This window comes from Rhinopithecus roxellana, chromosome 3, assembly GCF_007565055.1.
Source record: "Rhinopithecus roxellana isolate Shanxi Qingling chromosome 3, ASM756505v1, whole genome shotgun sequence".
In the NCBI taxonomy this organism is placed as follows: domain Eukaryota; kingdom Metazoa; phylum Chordata; class Mammalia; order Primates; family Cercopithecidae; genus Rhinopithecus; species Rhinopithecus roxellana.
This window is the reverse complement of record NC_044551.1, coordinates 59,860,475-59,886,934: the sequence shown is the minus strand read 5'-3', so window position 1 is coordinate 59,886,934 and position 26,460 is coordinate 59,860,475. Positions and strand designations below refer to the sequence as shown.

Sequence of the window (26,460 nt, the reverse complement as noted above, 5' to 3'; positions counted from 1 at the left end):
GCCTTCTTTCCATTCCTTGAATTCTCGAGATATGTTCCACGTCAGGGCCTTTGCACTTGCTGTTTCCCCTTCTCTCCAGACAGACACATGTCCAAACACATCATCTTGTTCAAATCTTCACACAAGTCACTTTCACAGAAACATCTTCCTTGACCATGCTGTCAAAAACTATAAATATCCCTCACCCCACACCCCAGCACTCCGTATTCCATTTTTTTTTCTTCTTAGGGTGCACTACCATCTAACACAGGGGTCTGCAAACTATGGAGACTGTGGGCCAAATCTGGCCTGCCGCATGATTCTGTAAATAGTAGTGTTGTTGGAACACAGCTATACCCTTTCACAGACACATTGGCTATGGCTGCTCTCACACTACAGTGGCAGAGTTGAGTAGTTGCAACAGAAACCATCTGGCCCACAAAGCCTGAAGTATTTACTATTTGGCCCTCTATAGAAAACGATTGTCAACTCCTGCTCTAACCCATTGCCTAACATAGTATCTGCCTCTTCTCTATGCAATATAAACCCCATGAGACCAGGGACTTTTGCTTGCTTTGTTCATTACTGTATTCCCAGTGCCAGTAACAGTACCCGATGCACAGTAGGTGCTCAATTAGTATTTGTTGGGTAGATGGAAGAATGAATAAATTGGTATGGTTGACTTGAAAGGTCTAGAACACACTAGAGATTTTTTAAACCATTTTTTTTGTGAAATATGCAGAAAATATCTAAAACATAAAAGCAAAGTGTAATAAATAAATATAGAATACTCTTGTAACCACCACTCAAGTAAATAAGAAGATATGGCTAATGCCTTTCAAGTCAAAATATTGTGCTTCTCTAAAAACCAAATTAACTAAGATGCAAAGTAGAATAAGAGCCCTGTTTTCTCTGCATGTTCTGGTTCTTAGACGTGCTATCCAAACATTTTCTCGCTGCTACTCATACAATAGCACACCGCGAGACAAAAGAATGAGAAAAATTCCAGAACCTCACTATAAAGCCACTCTGTTAAGGCACATGCCATTTAAGTTAAAGTTGCCTTACAGTAGGGCTTTGGACATTTTGAATATAATCATCTTCTGTTATTTGAGGTCCCCAGAATCAAATTCTACTCTAAAATGAACATGACACTACTGAGGCTACCACCTATTTATGTAAATCTCTGACTTCATTTTTCTTAAGTATTTCTGATCCCTCAGAACAAAAAATTAACATAGTCATCCTCAACTCCTCTTCATTTATCTCTCTCTTCACTTTAACAGGACACTGCTGCTGGTGCACAGAGAATTCAGGGGGAAAAAAAACAATCTATTGAGAAACAATTCTGACTTAACGGCTGTGTCATTTCCTATACATGTCTCCCTTTCTCTGAATTAGGGGGGACATTTGCATTAAAACAGTATCTCTTTTACTTAGAATGCACCTGCTTGGGCTGATTAAGCCACAACTAAAGTCACAATCCTCCACTTTTGAGCTCCCTACCATTCTAACAAAATGAATTATCACTTCCGGTGAGACATTAAAAAAAAAGAAATCAGGACCTGTAAAAACAGAATTGTCCCCATATGAGGTGGAGAAAAGATCGACAGACACAGAGGTAGAAGGAAAAAAAGATGTGAAAAACAAGGACTAGCAAATATTTTCTCATAAAATCTACAAAAATGTTAAGTCTCAACTTACAGATAATTACCATTCCCATAAATGAGACTACTGCTCATAGAGCTAAATTTTTCTCTACTACAGCATTTCTACAGACATGTGACATATTGTTTTGTTTTACTAAAGGCCATACTTTGTTGTTTTTTTAAAAGCCATCAGTTAGGGTTGAATGCCATTATTAATGGCAAGTACTAGAGATAATGGGCCCATACCAATTTCACACAATGATACTTTTTATTATTACGAATAAAGAAGTACTACAGAACTTTGTTGAAAATTTAAAACTGTACTGAGCTTTTACAATATTTTTAATTTGTAGGCATCACTTCATATGGTTTTAATGAGAAGGGAAAGTAGTATTGTAGACTTCTATGTATTTTCCCCACTCACAAATATTTACATGTAATACAATATAATTGCTTTGTTGTGAAAGTGCTAAAGAAATCACAAGCATCCACCTTCTACTATACCAGGGTTTCATCTTCAGCATAATGGGATATGATGTGTCCTATAGAATATTTTGCTAACAATGAACTATAATCATCAGGTAACAACTATTTTTAAGTACTACCCTTTTCCTTACTCCATGAAAAAAAAATAAAAAGCAATCTAAGTCTTTCATTCAAGACCTGTATTTAAAATACTAAAATTCTGGTATAATATATATCCTATAAAGTCTATATATCTTGTATCTATATATCTTGTATATATCCTTTCTGATATTTTATATATATATTTACATATATAAAATACTTTTTTCTTTATAGGGCTAAGTACATATACAGTGTTGGTAAGAACTTACAAATCTATCGTTTCAAACAACAAAAAGGTGACCTTAATATAAATCTTTTTAAATTAAATCTACTAAATTTTCTCTCCAGATATATGAGTAAACAGAGCATCACTATGGTAATAAAATAAAGAAGTATGCTGAATAGGAATCTGGCAAAATATGTACAAGGTTAATAAAATTTAAAATATTCCCCAGAATGGAGTATTCTGAGACTATGCACAGAAATATCTTAGTCATATTGACTCAGTGGGGGGAAAATTAGTTTATTTCATTCCCCTCAACAAACTTACTTTGTCACGTACATGAGCTTCCTGTATAGATTCACAAGCACACATCTGCACCCGTGTATATGAGGAGAATGTGTCATTCTCTATATCTCTATTAGGAGGAAAGGGTATAAGCAGCTCAACAAAATTCCACAGGATCCTGCAGGCATTGATATTACAACATGAATTTTTATGAGTTTTCAGGGAGAAAAATATTCCTAACGAAGGTTGATAAGACCTGACAGATCCAAGTGAATGAAATACATATACCCTGGGGCTCTCACTCACCAAGTCCCTATTCTAAGAGTGGCACAGGCATAATTTGGTGCCCAGCAAACCCCTGATGTGTTTAGAGCTCAAAGGTTCAGGAGCAGAACCCCCGGTAAATCCCCAAATGCAAAACTGTCTACGATAGTTACTCCTGTGAAAAGTTACTCTCTCACAATGGCCATACATCTATTTGAGGAACAAAGTACTAACAAATGACAAAAAAGTGTTAGATAGACAAGTGTTCTCTTCACCTGCTAATTTCTTTTATTTCCACTGTCCCTACTGCCCTCCACAAGACTTGGGGTGACAGGCCAGCATTCAGTGCATTGCCAAGAAAAGAATACTATATTTATAAAATGGTGCTTTTGTTGGAAAACATTCTTTTCTGGGCTTACAGACCACAGAAAGACACTCATGCCCTGGAAAGGGAGAGAGGCAGGCTTCCTTCTCTGTTTCCTCTCTCTTCACATACTCAAATATCCATCAGTTCAGCAAAATTAAGTCAGAAAAAAAAAAAATCATTTTCTTTTTATAAAACGTGCACTAGCAATTCTCAGACTACTAAAAGAAATGAAAAGCACAATATTCCTAATGGGAATAACACTTTTAATAGCTGCCTTGCTATTTGAAGATCCACTCAAAAATGATCAGGGTAAACATCAAAAGTCGCATCTAGTTAATCTGAAGCCTTTTAAACCAGCGTGTCTGTCTCCCCTCAGTACAGAGGGAAGTGTTTAGTTCTGTAATGAAACATTAATGTTCATCCAACAGGTTAGGCTGGGGTGGTGACATAAATTTGTAAGTATGCTTTTAAGCAAAAACATGCACACTAACATCTAGAGTCTTCTACATGTTACAAAAATAGTCATGAACAACGCAAGTAGAACCAAGTGTCCAAAATCCTTTGTTACACTGAGGGAGAAGGTCAGGGAAAATCAGACAGTAACAAAGTCAGACACTTGAAAGGAAAACAGACAGGTTCAAATCCTGTCCTTCTCACTTACTGGAAGACCCAGTGACTTGAGTTCTCTGAAATCCCTGTTTCCTCACCCATAAAACAGGGCTACTACCCTGCACCCTCACAGACTTGCTGTGAGGATCAAAGGGCTGATGCGTGCAAACATCTAGCATAGTTCCTGCACAGAAAAGGCCGTGGGCAGGAAAGAGCACTCGGCAGTCAAGATTCTCTTTCTCCACAAGCCAATGGGCAGGAGGCCAGTGCTCCTACAACCCTGGTAACTCACAGAACCACCTGGCAGGCCTTTAACACACATAGACACGCAGAGTCAGGAGTCTCCCCGATTCCTCCCAGAATCAAGGTCTCCCAGTGTAGACAATGTCAAAGCTCCACAGGGGATTCAAATGGAGTCAAAGCAGGGACCAAAAATACTGCCCTAGCACCTAGTTCCCTATCCAAGCCCAGCTGCCAGGAACATAGGCTAAATATTCTGCTTATTGCATTCCTGGCCTTCCTGAGCACCGTCTTTCTCCCTTTGTTAGTATGCGTTCATGTTTTACTTTGTTCATGGTCACTGGCCTTTCCAAATCCGTGCTTCAATGGTAAGCTCCGCAAGGGGGTACCATGGGGAGGGGTGGATTGTGGAGAAAGGGTGAGCATGCATGTGGACAAGAGGAACAGAAAGAACAAAGGGTATGCTTATCTACTGGGTGCTACAGACTGTCGCAAAGTTTAGAGGCTTAAAACCACTACTGTTTCATTTTAACTCACAATTTCATGAGCCAGGAATTCAGGCAGAGCTCAGCAATTACGCTCTACATAATCTTTTACATTTTTAAAAGTAACTGTCAATAAATCGATATGTCCATTCATGAGAAACTTTTAAACAGAAAAAAAAAAAAAAATAGCCCTTCTCTGCTTTTACTGACCCGAAGTGTGAAAGAGCACTGGTTTTGAAATCATGTGAATCATGAGTAAATTTAATCTCTGTAAGTTTCACTTTCCTTAACCAGGAAATGGTGATATCCCCCACCTTACTGGCAAGATTGATGATGGAATTAAATGCCATAATGTACAAAAAGCACCTGTGCAGTGCCCAGCATTGGCCTTCTTGGAGGCCTACTGCATGCTGTGATGCACTAGCCACATTTTCAAAAGCTAAACAGCCACAGAGAATCACTTCTCATTAATGGCATCAGAAAACCCAAACATTTTAATGAGATACTGCTCCTGGTTGTATTGGAAGGTAATTTGAGTGCCTCATACTCCAGTTTAATGCTTTCCTTTACCTTTTAGAAAAAAATCCAGTCAATTAAATCATTAATGACAGATTTAATGTTCTCCTTTCAGTCCAGATGTGAATGTGCAAGGTGTCTCTTTTCAAGGCTCAACCACTTTAGTTAAAACCATTTTTTCCTGGCTTTCTATGCTTTTATAGCATGTTATTACACAGATAATTGAGCACTGCAATTCAGCAACCAATTGTGAGAAGAGCTGCCAGCAAGCAGTGCTGTCAGGGAAACTTATAAGTAAAAGGAAAGAAAGGGGCAGTACTTATTATTTACGCAAGGAGGTCTTACTCTTCTTGTCCAGAATTTGCTTTTGCAAACATTTTGAAATGTGTGCCTATTCAGAAGATAGAGTGTGCAGTGTCCAGGCACTCTCTTAAGCTGTCCCTTCACACAGAGGTCCCTGCCAGCTGCCATTCAGGAGACTGATAAAGCAAAACCCTGGCTTCTTGGGGGTTTTACAGAACTTGTCAATCCAGAAGAGAAGCCCTTCACCTCCAAAGAGGCCTGCTCTGGGCTTCACCCTCCCCAACTTCTCAGCACTCTGAGAAGGCCCTTGGGAAGAGAACCAGGAGCCCTGAGACACCTGCCCCAGATGTCCAGCCAGCCTGAGCTGGTCTTATTCCAGACAGTTCTGCCTAATGGGTGACAACTGACCAGCTAGAATGCCAGATGTCTAGAAACTAATTCTTATGTATTATTTGAACATATAATACTTAAAATTTAAGGGAAAAAATTGAAAACATCTCTTCTTTGAATCTCTGAACTGCTCACCTTGATAGGGGCTGGTCGGTGGGTGGGGGGCGGTCACATGGACTGAATGTGAAAAATGTATGCACCGCACCTGCCTGTGATCCATGTGGTAAAGTGAGGGACCTCTTTCCTAGAGTTCTTCTTCTATCAGTCTCCGAGTAGCTGGCATTCGTTTCAGAGCTTCACCTTCCCTTAAGCTGCAGAATAAAGTTTTCCTCTGTGCATTTATTTGTTCAACAAAGATTTACTGCATACTGGGAGGCAACTGCCTGCGACTATGAAGATGAATAAGACAACTAAGGGCTCTGCTCTCATGTAGCTTGCAGTCTGGAGAGGGGAGAAAACATCACAACACGGCAAAGGTAAGTTCATTAACAGACCTTTGGGTAATGCCAAATGTAAGAAGCAACTACCTTGCTGAGGGCAGGCAAATGGGAGGGATAGAAGGAAAAACATGACCTTTGAGATAAGAGATCCTTTTCAGTCTGTCTGGATATCAATACTTTCTTTCTTTCTTTGAGTCAAGGATCTCGCTCTGTTGCCCAGATTGCAGTGCAGTGGTGCTATCACAGCCCACTGTAGCCTCGAATTCCTGGGCTCAATCCTCCGTCTCAACCTTCCAAGTAGCTGGGACTACAGGCATGCACCACCATACTCAGCTAATTCTTTTTTCTTTTTTTTTTTCCAGGCAGACTGGGTCATACTATGTTGCCCAGCTGGTCTTGAACTCCTGGCCTCAAATGATCCTCCCGCCTCAGCCTCCAAAAGTGCTTGGATTACAAGCATGAGCCACCAATGCCTGACCACTTTTCTCTTGAGATCAAACTCATTCTGATTCCAAGGGCTATGGTAGAAACTGATCCCTCAGAGCTATTCCTGGGATGTCACAGAAAGCAAAGGGCCTCTAGCCTTTTGTGCTTGCTGCCAGAATCCTCATGGTCACCCACAGGCCCGTAAAATCAGCATATCTGTGCTTCTATGGCACCTGAACCTCTGCCAGGCAGGAAACTCAGTGTCTAAAGTCCAGCCTCCCCAGGCCCACCAAGTAGCCAGTGTCCTCTGTTGTCCCATGCTGCCCCCAAAAGGTTTACTGGGCCCCAAGCCCTGTAACCCAGGACCCACTAATCTTGACTCCCTTCCTGGCCCAGGGAAATCTGCTCACTTTCTCCCTCTTCCCTCAAAACACACAAACCACTCTCCACACCAGGACACACAGCATTCTCTCTTCTGTAGGTTTAAACTTTTTACAAAGCAACTGAGAGGAGCCTCAACTTAAAACGGCTTCAGTTTCCTGCCAGGCAAATATCCCCCAAGGCAAGGCCTTACAAGCATCCTGGTTCCTGTGTGAAATACCAGAAAAAGAAGACACAAAGTAAAAGACCCAGATTTAACAGCTCAAAAAAGATTATTTTGTCACATGTGCCCCACCCCCAAACAAAGCATCAGAAAGGATGCCTTGTTTTTCGCTGCAGACAAAAACATCTCCAGCAGGAGAACCCCACCACCTCCCAACACGAGGGGACTACAGATCTCTCCCTGCATGTGTCCCATGAGGTCCCTGCTCTCCCCAAACCTACATCCTGGCAGCCCCATCACGTTGGGAGGTGTAGGAAATACCACGTCTTTTTGTCTCTTTTTGGCACAAAAGAAATCTGCCAGTTCAAATGACAAGAGGGAACTTACTCTCCAGGGAATGAGAAAATTGGGAGTCCCTTGAATGGTCTTCTCTTCTGCAACACAGAAAATCTCCAATAGAATTCTTCTCAAAACTTAATCCAAGATTGGGATCTCATGGCTCTTATCAAGACTCAAGAATTCTAGAGATTCCAAACATCAATTCAATAAGGGCCAATAAACTCCTTGGCTTCACATGCCCCAAGACTAAAGTCTTCAGGAGTAGCTTCTATTCTATCACTTCCTGCATGGACTAGGTTGTCTGTGAGCTCCAGGTAGAGAGGGTGAATATTTAATTTTTAAAGTTAAGACTAATAGCACGGTTGTAGCTACAAATTTCAAAAGTCCAGAGTACACACTGTGGTTATAATCAAAATAACTGAGACAGAGAATCTTTGAAGTAGTGGAACTGGCCAGACACCCACACAGAGCCTCACAGACTGCTTTCATAGTTATTTTTCCTGAGGGAAAGGTGAAGGATAAGATGTGCCGGGCCAGGGAAGGTAAGTAGGGTGAAAGAGAAGTTCCGTTGGGAGTTTAATGTTAATTATAAAAGCTGAACTGCCCTAATTGTTCCATCCTGGCTTAGACATTTACACCTAGCACCTTCTCCTTAAAGTGTTCCCCATTCATGCTATAAACTCATTTTCACCAGTCCCCTTGGCTGCCTTGCTTTATAAATTTGCACGGCTTTTGGGAGCAACCATGCTGTCACAGATGGCCCATACCAGTAAACCATGACTGGCATCCACGAACCCTGTGAGGAAGGAATTTTTCCCCTATGCTTATAGAATACTGACAGAGACATATACAATCCAGAGTTTCATTTTTTTTTTTTTTTTGGTTTTTTTGTTTTTGTTTTTTTTAACAGATTAGGTTTTTCCTCAGTAGGTTCACTTCCCTCTCCACCTGCAAACGTCAAGAATTAGCCACCCTGTCAGGTTCTGCTTTATAAGACCAGTTAGTTTGCAGCTGCTGAGAACGTCAGCCAATCCACACAGCTCAGAGGAATCAGAAAGCTCCTGGGACCTGGGGCAGCCTGGCCACAGGACATCAAGACCTCACCCATGTAGGGGGCTACACTGTGTTGGGGTCCACGATTCCTGCCAAGAACTCAGGGGCTGAGAATTTCTCCTGGAAGAAGTTTTTCCAACTGTACTTTAGGCGAGACAGAAGTGGTGTTTGAAATTCTAACTAGGCCAAAATCATCACCACCCTAAATTTGGCAAATTTCAAGTAATGAGTAACCAAAAGACATCCCAAAGCAGGGGAAGAAAATGCTATCCCAAAAAAATAAATAAATGGGTTATCTGATAAATTCTTATCAAACATACTTTCTTCCCAAAGTCTGGCTCCACAACAAACAAAAATGAAAGTTCCTGAGACAATGCCTTAGATGGTATTAATTGGGCTGGGCACACTGGCTCACACCTGTAATCTTAGCACTTTGGGAGGCAGAGGCAGGAAGACTGCTTGAGGCCAGGAGTTCAAGAATGCCTGGGCTACACAGCAAGACCCTGTCTCTATTTAAATATACATATATTAATTGTAAACATTGTTTAATTACCTAGCAAGATACAAATCTTTTAAAAAAAAAATAGTACTCTTGATAAGATACAAAGCCATAAATAAGCTGGTAAGAGAGAAAACACTACAATCCTCATAGTATGTTTTTTCAGTAATTTTTAATTAGATACAAAATTACCTATAAAATATGTAAAACACAACCTGTCAATTATATTCCTCCTAAATATGACTTTTAAAGAGAAAAGCAGAAGGCTTTCTTAAGACTGTAACTATTTATAACAAAGATATCTGATAGGCCAAATAATTTAAATCTGACACGACCTCCTCCTTTTCTTCTTTCCAATGCTTAAAATCGTCAAGGCACCATGGAAAATCCACTTACAGATAAATCCCTCAGGTTGGTTCCCTCCCCATAGGCACTTTCAGCTTAACTCACATTGTTCACTTGATAGTGCACCATGCACATTCAGGTCAAGTCACTGTGTGTGCTCTGTCTCCTAACCCAACTACAGGTTGCTTTAGGCACTGACCAAATCAATTATTGCTTTTGCATCTTCCTTCCCTCCTCACCCACCAACTCCTACAGCCCTTTGCAAGTAGCAAGGTTCGATACCTGTAGACTTGACAAAGAAAAAGAACTGGCCGTTTCACACCAGCTGTACCCCCACAGCAAGCCGAGTTAGCAGCAGCCAGGGTACTCGGGGGAGTCCCAAACCTCACCACCAATAAGGGAGTCTTCACCAGCACTCGTTATGTGAATCGGTGCAAAGATAACACCTTTGCTCTCCAGGACCCTACATTTCACCCACCCAGTACTCTAACAATATTTTCTCCTTTTCTGCCCTTTAGAAGGTCAAGTGAGCAGGCAAGGGAAAGAAAAAGAAACACTGCAAAAATGAAGCCTAAACCTCAGAAGTTGATTTGGCTCAACCCACTCACCTCCACAGTACTTTAAACAATGCCAGAGATATAGCTCCAGCCTGTGAATTTGGGTTAAAACAAGCCATACACACAAAACCTTGCTGTAATCAAGCCCTCATTTTCTAGGACATCCTAAGTGGGAAGCTGTTAAAGCTGCCCCTCAAAATTCAAATTATTCTGACTGCCCAAGATCTAAGAGTAATGACTTAAGTTATTAATCTGTATTACACATTCAGAAACAAAATTTTGAACATCCATGAAACTCACGTTTAAGAAAACTAGGCCGGGCGCAGTGGCTCAAGCCTGTAATCCCAGCACTTTGGGAGGCCGAGACGGGCGGATCACGAGGTCAGGAGATACAGACTATCCTGGCTAACACGGTGAAATCCCGTCTCTACTGAAAAATACAAAAAACTAGCCGGGCAAGGTGGCGGGCGCCTGTAGTCCCAGCTACTCGGGAGGCTGAGGCTGGAGAATAGCATGAACCCGGGAGGCGGAGCTTGCAGTGAGCTGAGATCTGGCCACTGCACTCCAGCCCAGGTGACAGAGGGAGACTCCGTCTCAAAAAAAAAAAAAAAAAAAAAAGAAAACTATACCTTAGTGGCAATTGTTATATAACCCACCACTTTTCATTCAAATGAAAAGAAAGCAGCAGTAATTAAATATACATCCTTAGATGTCCTTAAATATCAAAATAAACTTCCAAAAACTGCAGGTAACAGTATTTTAACAATTCAAGACAGTGACCATCTGATTACAGGTTTTTCAGGAGTACAAAGCGAGCACCTTCCGATGTATCCCAGCAATGGCTTACACCTCTCATTATGAAATTAACTGGTAAGACTGTATTTATCATTTTTTAAAACCCATATTTCACTTTCCTTTTAAATGCCACAGAAAATCCCTAAAGAGAATCAAGAGAGGCTCTGAAGGAATCACTCTCATTGCTAGAACTTGACTATAGACTACTTTGATGGGGCCTGTGCCATATCTTAGAAGAACAAATTGCACTAATTCCACAATGCAGCATTAACCCTCTCATGAGAGGAGGACAGAAGGAGGAAGGGAAAAGAGGAGAGAAAACAAGCAGCTTGCAGCGTAATAAATAAAAACATTGAAATGATGCAGGCATCCTTCCACAAACTGTGGGTTTGGGTTCCAAAAACAAAGAGGCCCCTAAAAACACACATTTGCGTGTAAGGTCCTCATTGGAACAAGGGCATATAGCAATTATTTAAAGCCTCATCTACAGGAGCTATCCCACTATCTGAATTTAAACTAAAAGAAAAACCATGAGATAATTTAAAGTCTTGAAGTCTGCTGGTGAGCAGGAGACAGAACACGCAAATTAGAACGTGTTGCATAAATTCTGTTACACAAAGAAAAAAATGTTATGGACACAGGGCCCTTGGCTGTAACTATTTCCAGTAATAGCACTTGGTTTATTTTTAAAGGCATTCTGATGGATTTTCTGAAGTGACCACTTTGTCTCTTAAATTCTGAGCCTTCACTGGCATCTCCTGTTAGAAGTGAGCTGAAAAGCAGTAGGAGACATTTAATTTTGTGTTAAAATTACTTGCCCCCATTAGTGAAGGAGTCTTGGGCATCCAATGAAGATGTCCTAAAGACAAAGAAAAGTCATGGACACGTCTCCAAGAGGCTCCCCAGAGCCATAACGTGGCTGAGAGTGAAGGCTGAATGTGTGAGTTCCTTCTTCCAGCTTACCTGTTCCCTCACTCAGAACATCTAGGAGGGTAGGGCCCTGCTCCTGCAGGAGTGCAGATATTGAGAATTACCTGTGCACAGTCATCCACCCCAGATGCTGCTCTATTGCCCAACACTACAGAGCAGACAGACCTGCCTTCAGCAGCCCCAGTGGAAATCATGTTCTAACAAAAAGCTAGAGGCAGCACTGCACCAAGGGACAGGAGGGACTGACAGAGGCAGAGGGCCCTGGCGATGCTCAGGCCAGGTATTCACTCAACCTCTCTGGGCAAAACAGGGTGTAAAACAGCTTTTGGCTTTTCAGGTTCAAAATTCTACTGTCTTCACCATTTCTAGCACTATTATCCCATTCCTAGGAATTTATCATCCTGGGAACTAATTAAGCTTTTGTAGGCTGATCTAGAAGCCGAATCACCATTTAAAACTATGTGGAAGTAGACAAAGATTACAGAGGTAATCAAGCTGGGTCTCTAGAGTAAGCCCTAATCCAAAATGACTGGTGTCCTTATTTAAAAAAGGGGAAATGTGGACAGAGACAGACATGTACAGACAGAAAATGTGAGGACACAGGGAAAAGGTGGCTATCAGCAAACCAAGGAGCACCCAAGGCTACTGGAAGCGGACAAAGAGGCATGGAACAGATCATCATTCATTTAAATGGTGATTTAAAACCGTTCGTTTTAATGGTGATTTTTACCATTAAAAAGGGCAAAAACCGCAATTACTTTTGCACCAACCCAATAAAACCCTGCCAACACCTTGATTTTGGACTTCTAACCACCAGAACTGTGAGACAATAAATTTATGTTGTTTCAGCCACCAAATTTGTGGTACTTTGTAGTGGCGCTAAAGGAAACTAAAGCACAGATGCTTGCCAAGATGGTGGTTTCTTTTGGTTGGCTTCACATCCATTCGTTTCTATGGTACTACACACTCCAAGTTCCAAACAACTGACTTCCAAACAAACTTATGAAACAACTCACCAATAGGTTAGTCCAGAACTGAGAACTGTCTGCCTTTGTTAAAAAAAAAAAAAAAAAAATCAGGCTGGGAACAGTGGCCACACCTGTAGCCCCAATTACTTGGGAAGCTACGGTGGAAGGATGGCTTGAGCCTGGGAGGCAGAGGCTGCAGTGAGCTGAGATGGTGCCACTGCACTTCAACCCAGGAAACAGAGCCAGAACCTGTCTGAAAAGCAAAAAAAAATCAGTGCATTGGTCAAAAACAAGTTTTGATAGATTTCAACTTAGCTGTGTAAATAGACTTTCAGTCCACTTCAAGGGCTGGGCAGCTAATGTCCAGAACATACAGGAAAGCCCTGGCTGCCTAGGACAATGAAGATCCTACAAACCTTTTTAATTAAAAGATTAATTCTTAAAAATCAGAAGTAGTTGGTCTAGGACACAGGAGTGATAGACTTGTGACATGTAGCCCAAAGAAAATCATCCCTGGTAGCAGGCAAAATCCAAACCTAAGTCTTTCTGTTTGGAGCCTGCAGACTCTGCCACTGATCCAAGGATTTGCAGGAAAAAAAAAAAAAAAAAAAAAATCTAAGGGAGAAAGATCCAATTCCGCACTCAGTCTCCAGGGGCTAGCACCAAAAATCATCCTTTGTGATTCCATCTAGAACAATATCTTCTAGTGTTAAGATTACTTCAAAAACAACTCAACAGATAGCCACACCACAGCATTTTCTAAAGGACAGTCCGAGGTCAGACAGTTAAGATCCTAACTCATAGGTTCTAAAGTTACCCTGTACTGAAAAGAAGACTCGCATTCTCCCCCTGCTTTCCCCTGCTGCTTCTATCAGTTTTCTATTAAAAGACTTCTTCTAAAACTGACATGCCATGCTCAAAATGACTATCCAAAGAATCTAAGTATTTCAAAAGCCACACAGAAGCCTGAGCATTTGAATGGGTGAGATGACACAGCAGGGTGCTCCAGCATCAAGACAAACACAGAACTGACGGTGTTCTCTGGAGTCCAGCTCCTCCGCAGGGATTGGGAGGTGAGACAGTACCCTCAACACTTGCTAGGGATACTGACAGAGACATACCAAATAATTGTGAAGGAATTAAAGCAGAACATAAGTAATCCATATTTTCCTATATAAGCATTATCTGAAAGGTAGAATTCATGAGTAAGGGTCCTTGTGAGAATTCCTGTCAAGAATATATATATAGACCTTAATGTTCTCTCCACCAAAAAAAAAAAAAAAAAGGGTAGGGCCAGGCACAATGGTTCACGCCTGTAATCCCAGCACTTTGGGAGACCAAGGCAGGCAGATCACCTGAGGTCAGGAGCTCGAGACCAGCCTGGTCAACATGGTGAAACCCCATCTCTACTAAAAATACAAAAATTAGCCAGGCATGGTGGCACATGCCTGTAATCCCAGCTACTCAGGAGGCTGAGGCATGAGAATCACTTGAACCACGGAGACAGAGGTTGCAGTGAGCTGAGATCGCGCCACTGCACTCCAGCCTGTGTGACGGAGACTCTGTCTCGAAAAAAACAAAAAGGGTAAACATGTGAGGTGATGGATATAATTTGCTTGACTTAATCATTTCATTTCACAATGTATATATATCAGAACATAGTGTTGTATACCATAAATATATACATTTTTGTCAATTATACTTTAATAAAGCTGGGGGGACAGGAAGAATAGGTGCCTATTGACAAATCAGAAAACCACCAATTATCAAGTCTGTCAAAAGAAAAACGTCAATCAACAATTTCTAAAAAAGTGTAGAGTGATGAAAACTAAGTTTTAAAGGTTATATTTTATAATAAGAGGCAAACAAAAAAACTGGAGCTAAGAAGGACCTCTTATTTCATCACAGATAAGGATCAGAGGTGCTAATAACTTGCCTAGCAAGAAGCCAAGGCAGGAGTTCAGATTTCCCAATTTCCAGGTCAACACTTTCACTACTGATGAAATTCCTGCAATCCATTTCCACTCACAGCAGCATTACCCTGAGAACTGAGTACAGTCATTATTAAAGTGTTAATAATTACCATTAACACGTTAAAGCCTGCTGTCAATACTTCATCAGAAATCAAAATAATTCCTTTTAACATCAGGCCAAAAATGCCTTAACTGCTACAAGTATGATTTTAATGAATAACCAAGAATTATACTGGCAGAATACAACTCCCCAAAGCCAACAGGAAAATAAGAATTGGTTTACAGGCAAAGTCTTTCATTTGTAGAAACTCACTCATCCCATTAACTGATGTCCTAAAACCCAAGATTATAGCAGCTTTATGTCTTAGCACTAACCTTAACAAAAGTCCTACAGACACTTAATCTAAACCTTTATGCTAACTGCAGAGGGACCTATCCCCTAAATGGCATCCTCATTTATTTAGCCATTGATCACTGTGTGCCACATCATGCAAGGTTCTGTGCTAGGCTCTGGGATGCAGAAATGACCAAGAGGCTTGATGATCTCCTCAAACCTGCCCTTGTCCCACTATCTCCCTACATTCTTATCCTCACTTGTATGAAGTTGAATGGGTCACTTAGCTATAACATGGTAGTGTAGACCAATTTAATGATCAATTGAATTTCAAAAAGGCTTGTGTAAAAACTAAATGAGTAAATTCATATACTCATTTCCTATTTAATTTAAATGAGTAAATTCACGTTCAGAACGTTGCTTTGCCACACATTATGTCTCAACTGCAATTTTGTGTAACGTATTGTCACTACACACTATATGCCATGCATCCTCCCTGTTGCAAGATTTGAGTTGATATGACATAGTTTCTACCCAAGGGATTCGCAAACCAGTGGGAGAGATTTACAAAGAGAAATCTATAGAAAATAGGCAATATGAAAAAAGGCTGTGCAAACTTTAAGCACCACAAATATTAACAACATATATACAAAACCTGGCACAATGAAGGAACAAAGATAATGCATCACTACCCTCCAAAAACAGAACTTATTTTGCTAACTTCAGCTTTTAAAGTGAGAAAAGAGAAATCAAGATAACTACTTTTGTTAACAGCACAATTTTATACTCACTTTCTACCTTCACATCTTCAATAGTTTTCAAAGATGATTGATGGCCAGAGAGCCTTAAAGCACTACAAGATGTCCAATTATTTAAAAAAAAAAAAAAAATAGCTTGTTCAGCACAGAATAAGGCAGGAAAACATACCATGACATTCTAGAAAAAGAGGTAAGCAACAAGGTGAGAACAAAAAGAACTTTCAAATTAATCTTTTATGAATCATAAAATTCAGTAACCAAAAAAGGCTTTGCCCCCAAACATTCCGTTTAACAAGAGGTTTTTCTGCAATCTTCTAGCTAAAGCATTTGTTGTGTTCTTTTTAAAGTTCTGATGACAAAGCTAAAGATACAGAAGAAGAAAAAAAGAAGCAAGAATAAGAACAAGGAATGACAGGTAACCTGATACACAGAAACTGGTGATTCAAAAATAACTTTAAAAGAATATAAAACGGTATGATTTTAGCACGTTACAAAATTGTCATTGTTGTTACTCTACTAGCATAACTCTTCCCAACCAGTCTTACCTGATAATTCTAAAACTTGCCCTCAGGCTGCTCACACTTAGGCTAAGCTTTCTCTAGGTAGAAATGTTTTAATGTCAAAAGTGGAAATCTTGAAAACAAAAATGAAATTGAAGTTTCTAAGGAGAAAAATCAAGCGAGTTCAAAGTTGTAATTTCCCTTTAATCCCTTGTCCTCTGAAAAGGGAATCTGCACCGTGGCGAGAACCCACCCACCACCGTGGATTAAAGCTGACCCTCAGAGGTCTTACAGGCTCTTTGGGGACTATCTCACTCCCCAAGCAACAATAACCCAGGGTAGCCATTTAGGGAAACTTGATCAATGACTGTAGAACAAATAACCAAATAATTCCAAGGAAATAAAAAAGTACGTGAATTAAAATTTACCAGTGTAGTATTTTGAACAGTAAAGTACCAAAATGTAAGGCAAAGGGAGTCTTACTTGACAAGTAATTTTCCTCTCATTCGCTCTCCTGCTCAGGCACCCTCAGTTTTCAAGCTCAGGTTGCACAGACTTAACAGGACGCTTCTACTTACTAGTCTGCTGAGAGCCACGAGGACAGGAAAGTCAACATTTTCTTGGGTTTTCCAGGTATATATTCTACTCATTTAGGATGTCTGAAACCCTTCTCCTGAAGTAAAACCTTTCTGTATTTCTTTCTCTGGGGCTGAGTTTTCCTCTAGAGCAATCCTCCCCTCCTCTTCTTGGCTGCGTCTAATTATCCTCAGAGCCACTCTTAAAATGAAGCCTAGGTGAGGGTTCAGGTTATTTCAATCAAGCCACTCCAGCTAAAAGTATGTGAGTAAAAAGCAAATTTTGTGAGTTTGTCTTGTGTGGGAGCTAGATATACTTACAGGGAACTAATTTATTTCATAAACTAATTTGTGGAATTAGTCATTGAACTTTTATACACAAAACAGATTTCATCACAACTTCATTCCATTTCAATACCACAATGCAATTTTGCTGGCTATGACTGCCCTAAGAAGTAATTTCAAATGTGAGGATTTTGTGAATGTCAGTCTCGGTGACTGTGTACACCGACATAATAGTTTAGCTTCCAATTTTAACCCAATTTCACTGAGTTTCCCTATCACTGATGAGGCCGTGGGGCCCTTCCTGCATTATAGCAGATACATCTATCTCTGTATGAAGAAATGCCTGAAAAGAAAAATGTTAAGAAAGAAATCTGAGATTATTTTTGTTAGACAAACACAAAAAGGCACAAAATCACCAGCCAGAAAGGAACACACCTAACTTCTCAGCTTATTAAAAAAAAAAAAAAAAAAAAAAAAAGGAGCTAGCCAAGTTCTAAGGAAGAGGCCAAAAGACCAACATCTGATGTGAGTTTAACAGACAGTCATCCACCCACACTAAATTGGGTGCACTTGCGATCTTGCTGACCATTGAAAACACCGCAAAAGCACAAACCAAGAACATTAAAATTAAATATTCATTTTCCACATGATAGCCTAGAAAATTAGTTAAGAAAAGAAGTTCAATTTGTCAGTATTCCATCTTCCCTCCCACCTACCATCATTCCCCCTAGTATCATTACAAAGCATTTGGACTGAAAGGTTCAGTGGAAGTAAGTATCATGATCAAAATTATATCGACTGTGTCTGAGAGGGGAATTGATGGGCTGGCAAGAGTACAGGCCTAGGATACAAATTTATAAGCTGTCTCGCAGACACGTGTCTAGTTATGAATTCAAATCATTAAATAAGCAGTGACCGCTTTTCATTAAGGGAGGCTAGAACAGCCACCAGGAATTTCGCACAAGTTCCATAAACTTAAATGTGACTTCAGAGTATGTGTCTGTACCAAGGACCACAGTCCTGAACCAGCATTTTACATTTAGGGCCTGGCTTTCTCTCCTAACCCTGGAAGCACAGGTGACTTTTATCCAATCCCTCCAAGGAATTCTGAACCAGGTGAGAGGGCGATGAGAGAAGGGTGGAGAAAGGGAGAAACACAAATGCACAGAAGCTATTGGTGAAACCGACTTCCGCTTGATTTTGTATTTTGGTATGCTTTAACCTAAAATAACATCACCAAATAAGAAGCTAGACAAAATACTGGACACATGAAAGAGAACAAGATCCTTTGAACGAAATGATTCAAAGTTGTGTAAATGTCAGCCTGAACAAGTGCACAGAGCAGAACACCAGTTGTCTGGAAGAGAAGTGAACTGCAATCACTGCACCAGCTTGAGTTATATCAAAAGGGCTACTAGGTTATTTGCATTTTGTCTTAAAAACCAAAATGTTTATACTGTTCAAAGGGGACAAAACAGAATTTGTGTTGGGTAATCTGCATAGAGGAGTCCTTGCATTTTTGAAAGTTCTATTGCATTCCTAACAAATTTCCCTTCTGAGAAGTTGGGATGGCTGCACACCATCTGCCTTGCCCCATCTTTCACACTTATATGAACCAAGGTTGACTTCCAGACAATCCCCGATTTCCTTCCTACTCCTTTCTCATCCCCCAAATCATTATTCTAGGAAGCTGACATGAAGTACATGGTCATGTCACCAGCCCCAGCACATGGTTGACACACTGCCTTCTGACTAAATCTCTGGGTGCAGCTAGTAATTTACATGTTCATAAAGTCTTGCAGAATATTATTTAATAACTGATCACTAAGAACAGGTTCCATGAGCAAAAGAGAAACGGTGTCTTAATAGAAGGGTTAATGAATCATATACCATAAAGCTTTGCTGTTAGTACCTCATAAGGAATGCTCTGCCCATGAAATTAAAAGGGATAACTGTTGCATATCTACCTACTCATGAATGAAAGAGCCTGTCAGGACTACCAACAAAATATGCTAGAAGCATAATCCATCAGGGAAGGGACTTGTAGGTTTACTGCTTATTATGTACCTGCCTATGGTGCTGATGGTACCAATACTCTGCATAAATCAGGTTTTCCACACTCAGTAATAGTAGCAGATACCATTATGGAGTGCTTACTATGCACCAGGCATCATGCTGGATACTCACATAAAACATCTCATTAATCCTCATAATGACCCTCAGGAATAAAAACTACATGCCCATTTTACAGATGAGGAAACAGCCTCAGCAATAAGAACCTAGCCAAAGTCATCCAACTTCTAAGTGGCTGAACCAGGATCAAAAGTCTGTGCCCTCAGTCACTACAGACCCTGACCTCAGAGCAGGGAAACACTGGCTGCTAGCTCTAAAGGGATGAAAGAAAACAACACAAGCCCTTTCTGGCAACACTATAGAATGTAAGAACATAATCAGAAAACACACAGGGCAGTTTTCATCTAAAACATACAATCATCTCTTCTAAGATGCACACCCCTTGTCCCTCACTCAGCCTTCTCTAAGGCCAAGCCACCACGTCATGGACCCTTCTCACTGTGGGCCACATCCTTTGAGGATGGATTCTTTTTCCAGTTTACCATCTTTATGCCCCACTTCCATGCCCTTCCTTACAGAGCCAAACTAGAAAAAAAAAAAAAATCCACCTGGATTCCTGCACTGTATCCACTAGGTCTGAGTGGATAGCCTTTGTCACAGGCTCTAAAACACTGTCAAAATGTAAGTATTTGACATTCCCTGGAGTACCTCAGACCAGAGGTGGAAAGCGTAAAAGCCTTCGTTCTTTGGTAGTGACCCTTTCCTCTTTAGGAAAATCCAAGAAAGACTCTGGTAATGCGTGTTAGTACACAAACCCCACACTTCCTGTCAACAGAGAGGTACAACCTCAGACCTCCTCCCCTCATGCTCACCCCAGGCAAATCTGTCCCTGAAGTTTACTCTGGAAATGAGCATTTGCAAGGCCCTCTCCTCACTCTCCCATCATGGCAATAAAGTTTTTCCTTCAACACTAGAGTTACAATGGCATGGCAGTGAAAAGTAACATTAATATTAACACTAAGATGTTCTCTTCAACAGATCAAAGGTATTTCATATGTATGTATTTTCATATTGTATTTCATACGTATTTCATATGTATTCATATGTATGTATTTCATAGGTATATGTATACACTTGGAGTACCTAAGCTACTAGGGATGACCCCATCTCACCCCTACACAATTTACTAAAGGGACATCTTCTCAGGTTATCAATTCCAACTCTGGAACAATTAGGCTGTACCAACAGTTACCAGCAGGTGGGCTTCATACTTCCTGACCCTCCCAAAATACAAATCTGATCATGTCACTTCCTTGCTTCAAATCCTTCAATGGTTCCCACTGCCTTTAGAATAAAGTCCAGACAGCTCTGTATGACCCAGCTGCTGCTTCTCTATCAAATGTCATGAGATGTCATGCTCTTCTCTCCTCCACACCTAACAACTCAGAATCCTCTCAGAGCTATGGACCCATGCTCTCTCCCGCTTCAGGGCCTCCTGCCACCTGGATCACACCTATCCCTTCCCTTGTCCTCCCCCACCTAACTCCTGCTCATCCTGGGGGTCTCAGCTCACAGATCACTTCCTCAGTGACTCAGTCCTGAACACCAGACTCAGTGAGTTACAAGTGCGGCCACATGCTACCTCACAGCCTGTTCCCTATTTGCCACTTTTTGAAGCCAATTAATTCATAGTCATGTATTTAGTGACTATCGCCCTTACTAGAGTTGAAGCTTCCTGGGGTCAAAACCATCTCTGTGCCCAGGACAATGTCTCAGAGCCAGACTCAATACATTTTGGTTGACTGATTTTCTGATCCTGTGGCTCTTACTGAATTTGGTAGAGTCCAAAAGTAGACTAAATAATAAATATGCCAAGATTTATGCACTACTTCTCTTTTAGAATTATGTAGCTTCTGTGATTAATAAAATATAAATTCAATGAAAAGCTTTGCTGAATTCCTGCTTGCTTTTTGCTATTTAATGTCTTAACCAACAAACACCAGAAACTCATCTACTGCATTAGTACCACATGGGAAACCCCCCACCCCATACACACATTCAAAATATTAAAAGCAGTCCTCGTGCTCATATACCACTTAATAGAACAATTTAAAGTCATCCTATCACTGTAAGCCTATGTTAATAAGAGAAACCGTTTCCCAACTTATACCAACAAAATAAGTCCCTTAGTGTAGCAGAGTATAAATAGGTTGTCTCTTGCTGACTTGTAAATCCTTTTAACTACTAAGCCCTTTTCTGCCATTCTAAGGATCCCTGCACGTTTCAAGTTCTAATAAACACAGTGAAAAGGAGAGTCAGTAACAGTTAACATACAAGTCTCTTCAAAAGCATTCTGAGTGGAACTTCAGTGATTTGACTTTGTTCAAAATTTACCTGGAAAAACCATTCGTTTCTCACTGTGATCTACAAGGTTTCTCTCGATAAGAGATCTAGAGGTTTGTATATCATAATTCACAACAGACAAAATAAATGAATACACATACACACCCTTCAATCAAATGTGCAACTATTTTCATAGATGCCATTTTTTCTCATTCATTCGACAAATATTTCCTGAGCCCCTACTAATATATTAACCATACCATGCTAGGCATGCAAAGACAAAATTTCTGCCCTTGGCCAGTTTGTGGAGACAGTTACCAAACAGCACCCAAGTACTTTCTTAAAGTCATCACAGGGTGTTTCAGGAAAGGACAAGGCAGAATGCCTACAGGCAAATCTCAGAGATGTCAGGGGAACAGTCCTTCAATCTAGACAGTGTTAACTCTCAGAAATGAGTGTGCTACCTACTCAACACACACGGAACCCAAATTCAAAGGCTTGGGGAAACAGAAGAAGTCAGATACAGTTTTCTTAAAGAAAAGTCATGCTGTATGTCTAGCTGTCATGTGTTTGACATAAAAGCTATCATTACTGTCACATTAAACTACTGTTTTTAAGACACCAAAAGCTTAAAGGGCAGACTTAAGTTTATACAATTGTTGACAGTAAGATAAAGTAAAAAATAGGTCAAACTCTGTTGACATTACTAAATACATTCAAAACAGTTTTAACAAGTTTGCCAAAGAAATTAGCACTGCCATAATATACTAGAAACTTGAATTTTGCTTCTCTTCAAAATGTGATACAATAAGTTACGGTTAGAAAAAAAAAAAAAAAAAAAAAAAAAAAAACACCTTTGGAAATAATCAATTCCCCAAGCTAGATATAACAATTTTAAATGAACCTCATTCCATTTTTTGAGTTGCGCACAAACCTTTTAATGCTTTATACTCAGAGCCTTTCTGCAGTATAACATCACACTCACATTGCCTTGTCACAAAACAACTGGAGACAAATAAAAACTGTTTCCCGGTTTATTCCCATTTTATGAGTATAAGCTAAGTAGACATAGCCTCCGATTCTCTGAAAGTAGGTAGCACATAAGTTATGCATCAGTAAAATAACAGGATAACCCAACTTTTTATTCCTATTTTGCAAAATGTCATCAAAAGTGAACTTAAAAAATACTAACACTTACTTGGCATTTGATGCTATATGTCAGTTACTGTGCTAGGATTAAATTAGATAGCATGTGTAAAATGCCTAACTCTATTGCTATTATTCCCATTGAAGGTAGGAAAGCTGAGATTTGCAAAAGCTGAATGGTCCACAATCCCACAACTGGTCAAGGTGGCAGAGCTAGAAATCAAACCCACGTCTTTCCACTAAACTGAGTGCTTATCACCTGGCATTCCCAAATCCTCTGGTGTGCTTTTTGAGGAGAGGGGCAAAAGAGTTTTCATTTGCTCCTTAAAGAGACCCATAAGCCCACAAACAGTGAAGACCCCCTGCCCCATACCATTGCCAGTGTAAGAACCAGAAAATGCACACTGGACCTCAACCCCTTTCGCTAAGACTATCACTCCTCTACTCCACAAGAGGGGAAAAAACTACATGGTTTGGTTTTCATTGCACTTTAAAATTATCAGAGCAAGTCAAGATTTTGCTCCTAGGCAATTTCCAGCATCCCATGCCACAGGTTAAGTTACATAATAAATTGCAATACTGTATCAGTTTACATGTAATTCTGAGATTTCACAAATAGTGACCCACGTTATTTAATCATTCCACTTTCCAAAATGTGTTTCAATCAACCAATTCTCACTGCACTGCCTGTGAAATAAGTTATCAAATCCACTTCCAACAAAGCAAAGCACTGTCACCCTGAGGCCAGGCAATAAATTCAGCGACAGAATGGGGATCAGAAGTTCCCCAACATCCCTCCCCTCCACCTGCAAGACCATGTCATTTACCATGGAGCACCCTCCTAGCCAAATAGAAAACATAAAGCAACTAACTACTCTTTTCTCTACCAGCAGCAATACTGAATCCGGATCTACTGGTGAATCATTAAGTTAGGGTACACCCCCAGCTTCCCAGTGCCAGTGTGCTCATCTCTAGAAGTGGAGGCAGAAATTAAGGGGCAAACACGTGGCACATGCCTCGCATCTTGAAAGGGAGATGTAATCAGGGAGGAACGCTGGGACAGTACAGAGTTTGATCATCTCTGCTAGGATGTAGTTCTGTGGTGGGTGAGGCATGCAGCAAACTCCTGACATCCCGCCGCTAGGATCGATTTGGAACCATCGATTCATCTGAAATTCCTGATTCGAAACAGGAGTATGAGTGTAAAAATGAACTTTACCTTGAAGTTCCTCCTTTTACAGATTATAGAACTGAACCTCAGAGGAGTGAAACAATATACCCAAGGTCTCACAGTTCAGTAGCAGAGACAGTTCTAGAGAGCAGGCCTGCAGACACTTATCCAGGATCCCTGCAATGGGGACTTAGAGGAATGAGGGAATGGGTCATGGTTACTGCAAGTGGCTTGGCCAAGAACTAGCTAAGCAGCCAAGGCTTGTTCCATCTCTGCCAGGCTAGGACTCGTCTCCTCTCAACCTTGTGCCAGATCCAGTTTTTGCTTCCAGACTGGGGGCCCTGGGGACTACTGCCAGGGCATTGGTCTCTGATTGCTTACTCTAAGGGACAAAGGCAAATATTTACTAAAGCTAACCCCATCCAAGATGAGGAAAATACAACACTGGCACTCAAGAAATAATTTCACAATAAGTCTATGTTAGGGTGATGTTTTATTTGTGGCCCTGCTTGATCAAGATGACTTCCCCACAAGAAACGTCCAAAGCAAACTTTTTTTTTTTTTTTTTTTTTTTTGAGACTGAGTCTGGCTCTGAGACATGAAGAATTATACGCTTCTTTAACTGTCCTCCAAAAGCAGAAAATAAGCTGGAGAGAGCAGCGAGGAGGACACCAGAGTCCTATGCTCAGTGTGTCAGGAAGCGACCCACAAGTTCTGGAGGAACATCCTTCCAGGAAACTGGGCAGATACAGATCCCCCACCCCGCTCCGCCCCGCAAAAGGTAAGACGATCAGTACTCGGTTTGGTGACAAGCGTTCATCTGGACACGCTGGAAACAAGTCTGAACGGGAGCTGCAGGCGCGCACGCCCGCGCCGCAGAGGGAGCGCGGGTAGTCCTCTTCTCCCAGAGGACCGACGCTGCGGGGACGCGCCAAAATCACCCGCGGGCGATCCCAGGGGGCTGGCGCCACTGAAACCCCCGCATACAACTCCGCGGCTACCGCTGCCCCCCACCCCCACCACCTCCTGTCCCCAAGGCACCATTTCTGCCCCTCAACTCCCTGCCCCTTGGCCCAAGTGCTTTGGTGGAAAACAACGCCCACTTTGGAGAATCGGAGCTGAGTTGTGGGGACACGCCAGGTGTCCAGATCGCATCCACTCACAGATCGACCAAGGCAGATACAGACACGAAGGAGTTTGCTTCCCTGACATTTTAAAAACACACCATCGGAAGCACAGGGAGACACACACACGGGGGTAACAACCACAGGGAAGTCAATAACCCACGGCGGGGCTCCTTAACTGTCGTTGCCCCGGACTCGGGGCAGAGCGCTTGGGGTCCCTCCCTATCTTCCGGCCACAGCGCTCTCCCGACCACCGCCTGCGCGCGGGATGGGAAGCTGGGGTTGCCCGGCTGCCGGGACCCAGAGTCGCGAGCTTGGGAAAGGCGGGGCCCACCTCCTCGTCCTGCTCCTCCTGGGACGCGCTGCTGCCCCGGGGCGCGGGCGGCACAGCTCCTCCGGGGGGCGGCGGCGGCAGCGCAGGGACTCCGCGCTCGAGCAGCACGCGTGCCGGAGCCCACGCGGCTGGCGGCCGGGCGCCCAGGGCGCCTCCCGACGGCGGCGGCGGCGGCGGCTGCTGCTTTCTGGAGAAGCAGCCGGGCTCCCCTTCCTCCGACAGAGTTTCTGAGCCCGAGGAGGACTCGGCCGAGGAAGCACCCGGAGAAGACGCGGCGCCCAGCGCAGAGGCTGGAGTCCGGCTGCCGTGGCCACTGCAGCCGCGGGGCACCGGCTCCTGCGCCTCCGAAACTTTCTCCCCCATTTCCCTGTCTGGCCCAAAGTGCCTCCCGAGCGGCGGGGGCGCGGCGCGCACTCAGCGCCTCCCGGGGAAGACGCGGGTTCCTGGGCTCAGGCTCACTGGCACTGCCGCTCCCGGACTTCAGGGAGCCCTGCCGGCGACTACATGGCAGCGACGGGGCCGCAGGAGCCCGCTGCTAAGTTCACAGCCGCCCAGGCCCGGCGGCAAACGGGTGCTCCCACGCAGGGGGACATGCCCGCTCGTGTCCGTGATCTGCGCTCCACGGTACTCCAGTGCTGCGCCCGAGCCGCCGGGACTGCGGCTTCTGCAAAACCTGCCTCCGGGACGGAGCGAGGAGACTGGCAGCACGCGGAGCCAATGGAAGGGCAGGCGCGCCGATGGGCGGAGGCTGCGACGCCCCCGGCCATGCGGGCCTCAGGTAGGGCAGTCGGGACCCGGGAGCGGGCAGTGGTCCCGCTGGAGCGCCTGGGCGCGGGGGCAGGGACCAGGCGGGGGTACCCGGAGGGTGGGGGCGGAGCCCAGAATCGGAGCCAAGGAGACTCCGAACTTAGCGGAGGAGTGACTGACTGTCCTTGGGACGTCAGAGAGAGACGGCGAGCGGATGGTGAGACCTTGGAGAAGAACTGGACTTTGTCTCCAAAAAGCGGAATCAAGAAAACGGACCAGAAGAAGGGGGGCTGTATAGGGAATAAAGGAACCACACACACAGTC

The 26,460-nt window shown here is 42.4% G+C and overlaps 1 protein-coding gene across 8 annotated transcripts in view; it reads right to left on the bottom strand.

Moving 5' to 3' along the window:
• Positions 1-26,049, bottom strand: part of MAST4 (microtubule associated serine/threonine kinase family member 4) — a 587,084-nt gene extending 561,035 nt beyond the window's left edge. For all 8 annotated transcript variants that reach the window (XM_030927046.1, XM_030927047.1, XM_030927051.1 and 5 more), the window contains exon 1: positions 25,390-26,049. In XM_030927046.1, coding sequence (XP_030782906.1) covers positions 25,390-25,752 — 363 coding nt within the window. In that variant the 5' untranslated portion in view covers positions 25,753-26,049. The remainder of the gene's footprint in view (positions 1-25,389) is intronic.
• Between the last annotated feature and the right edge of the window lie 411 nt (positions 26,050-26,460).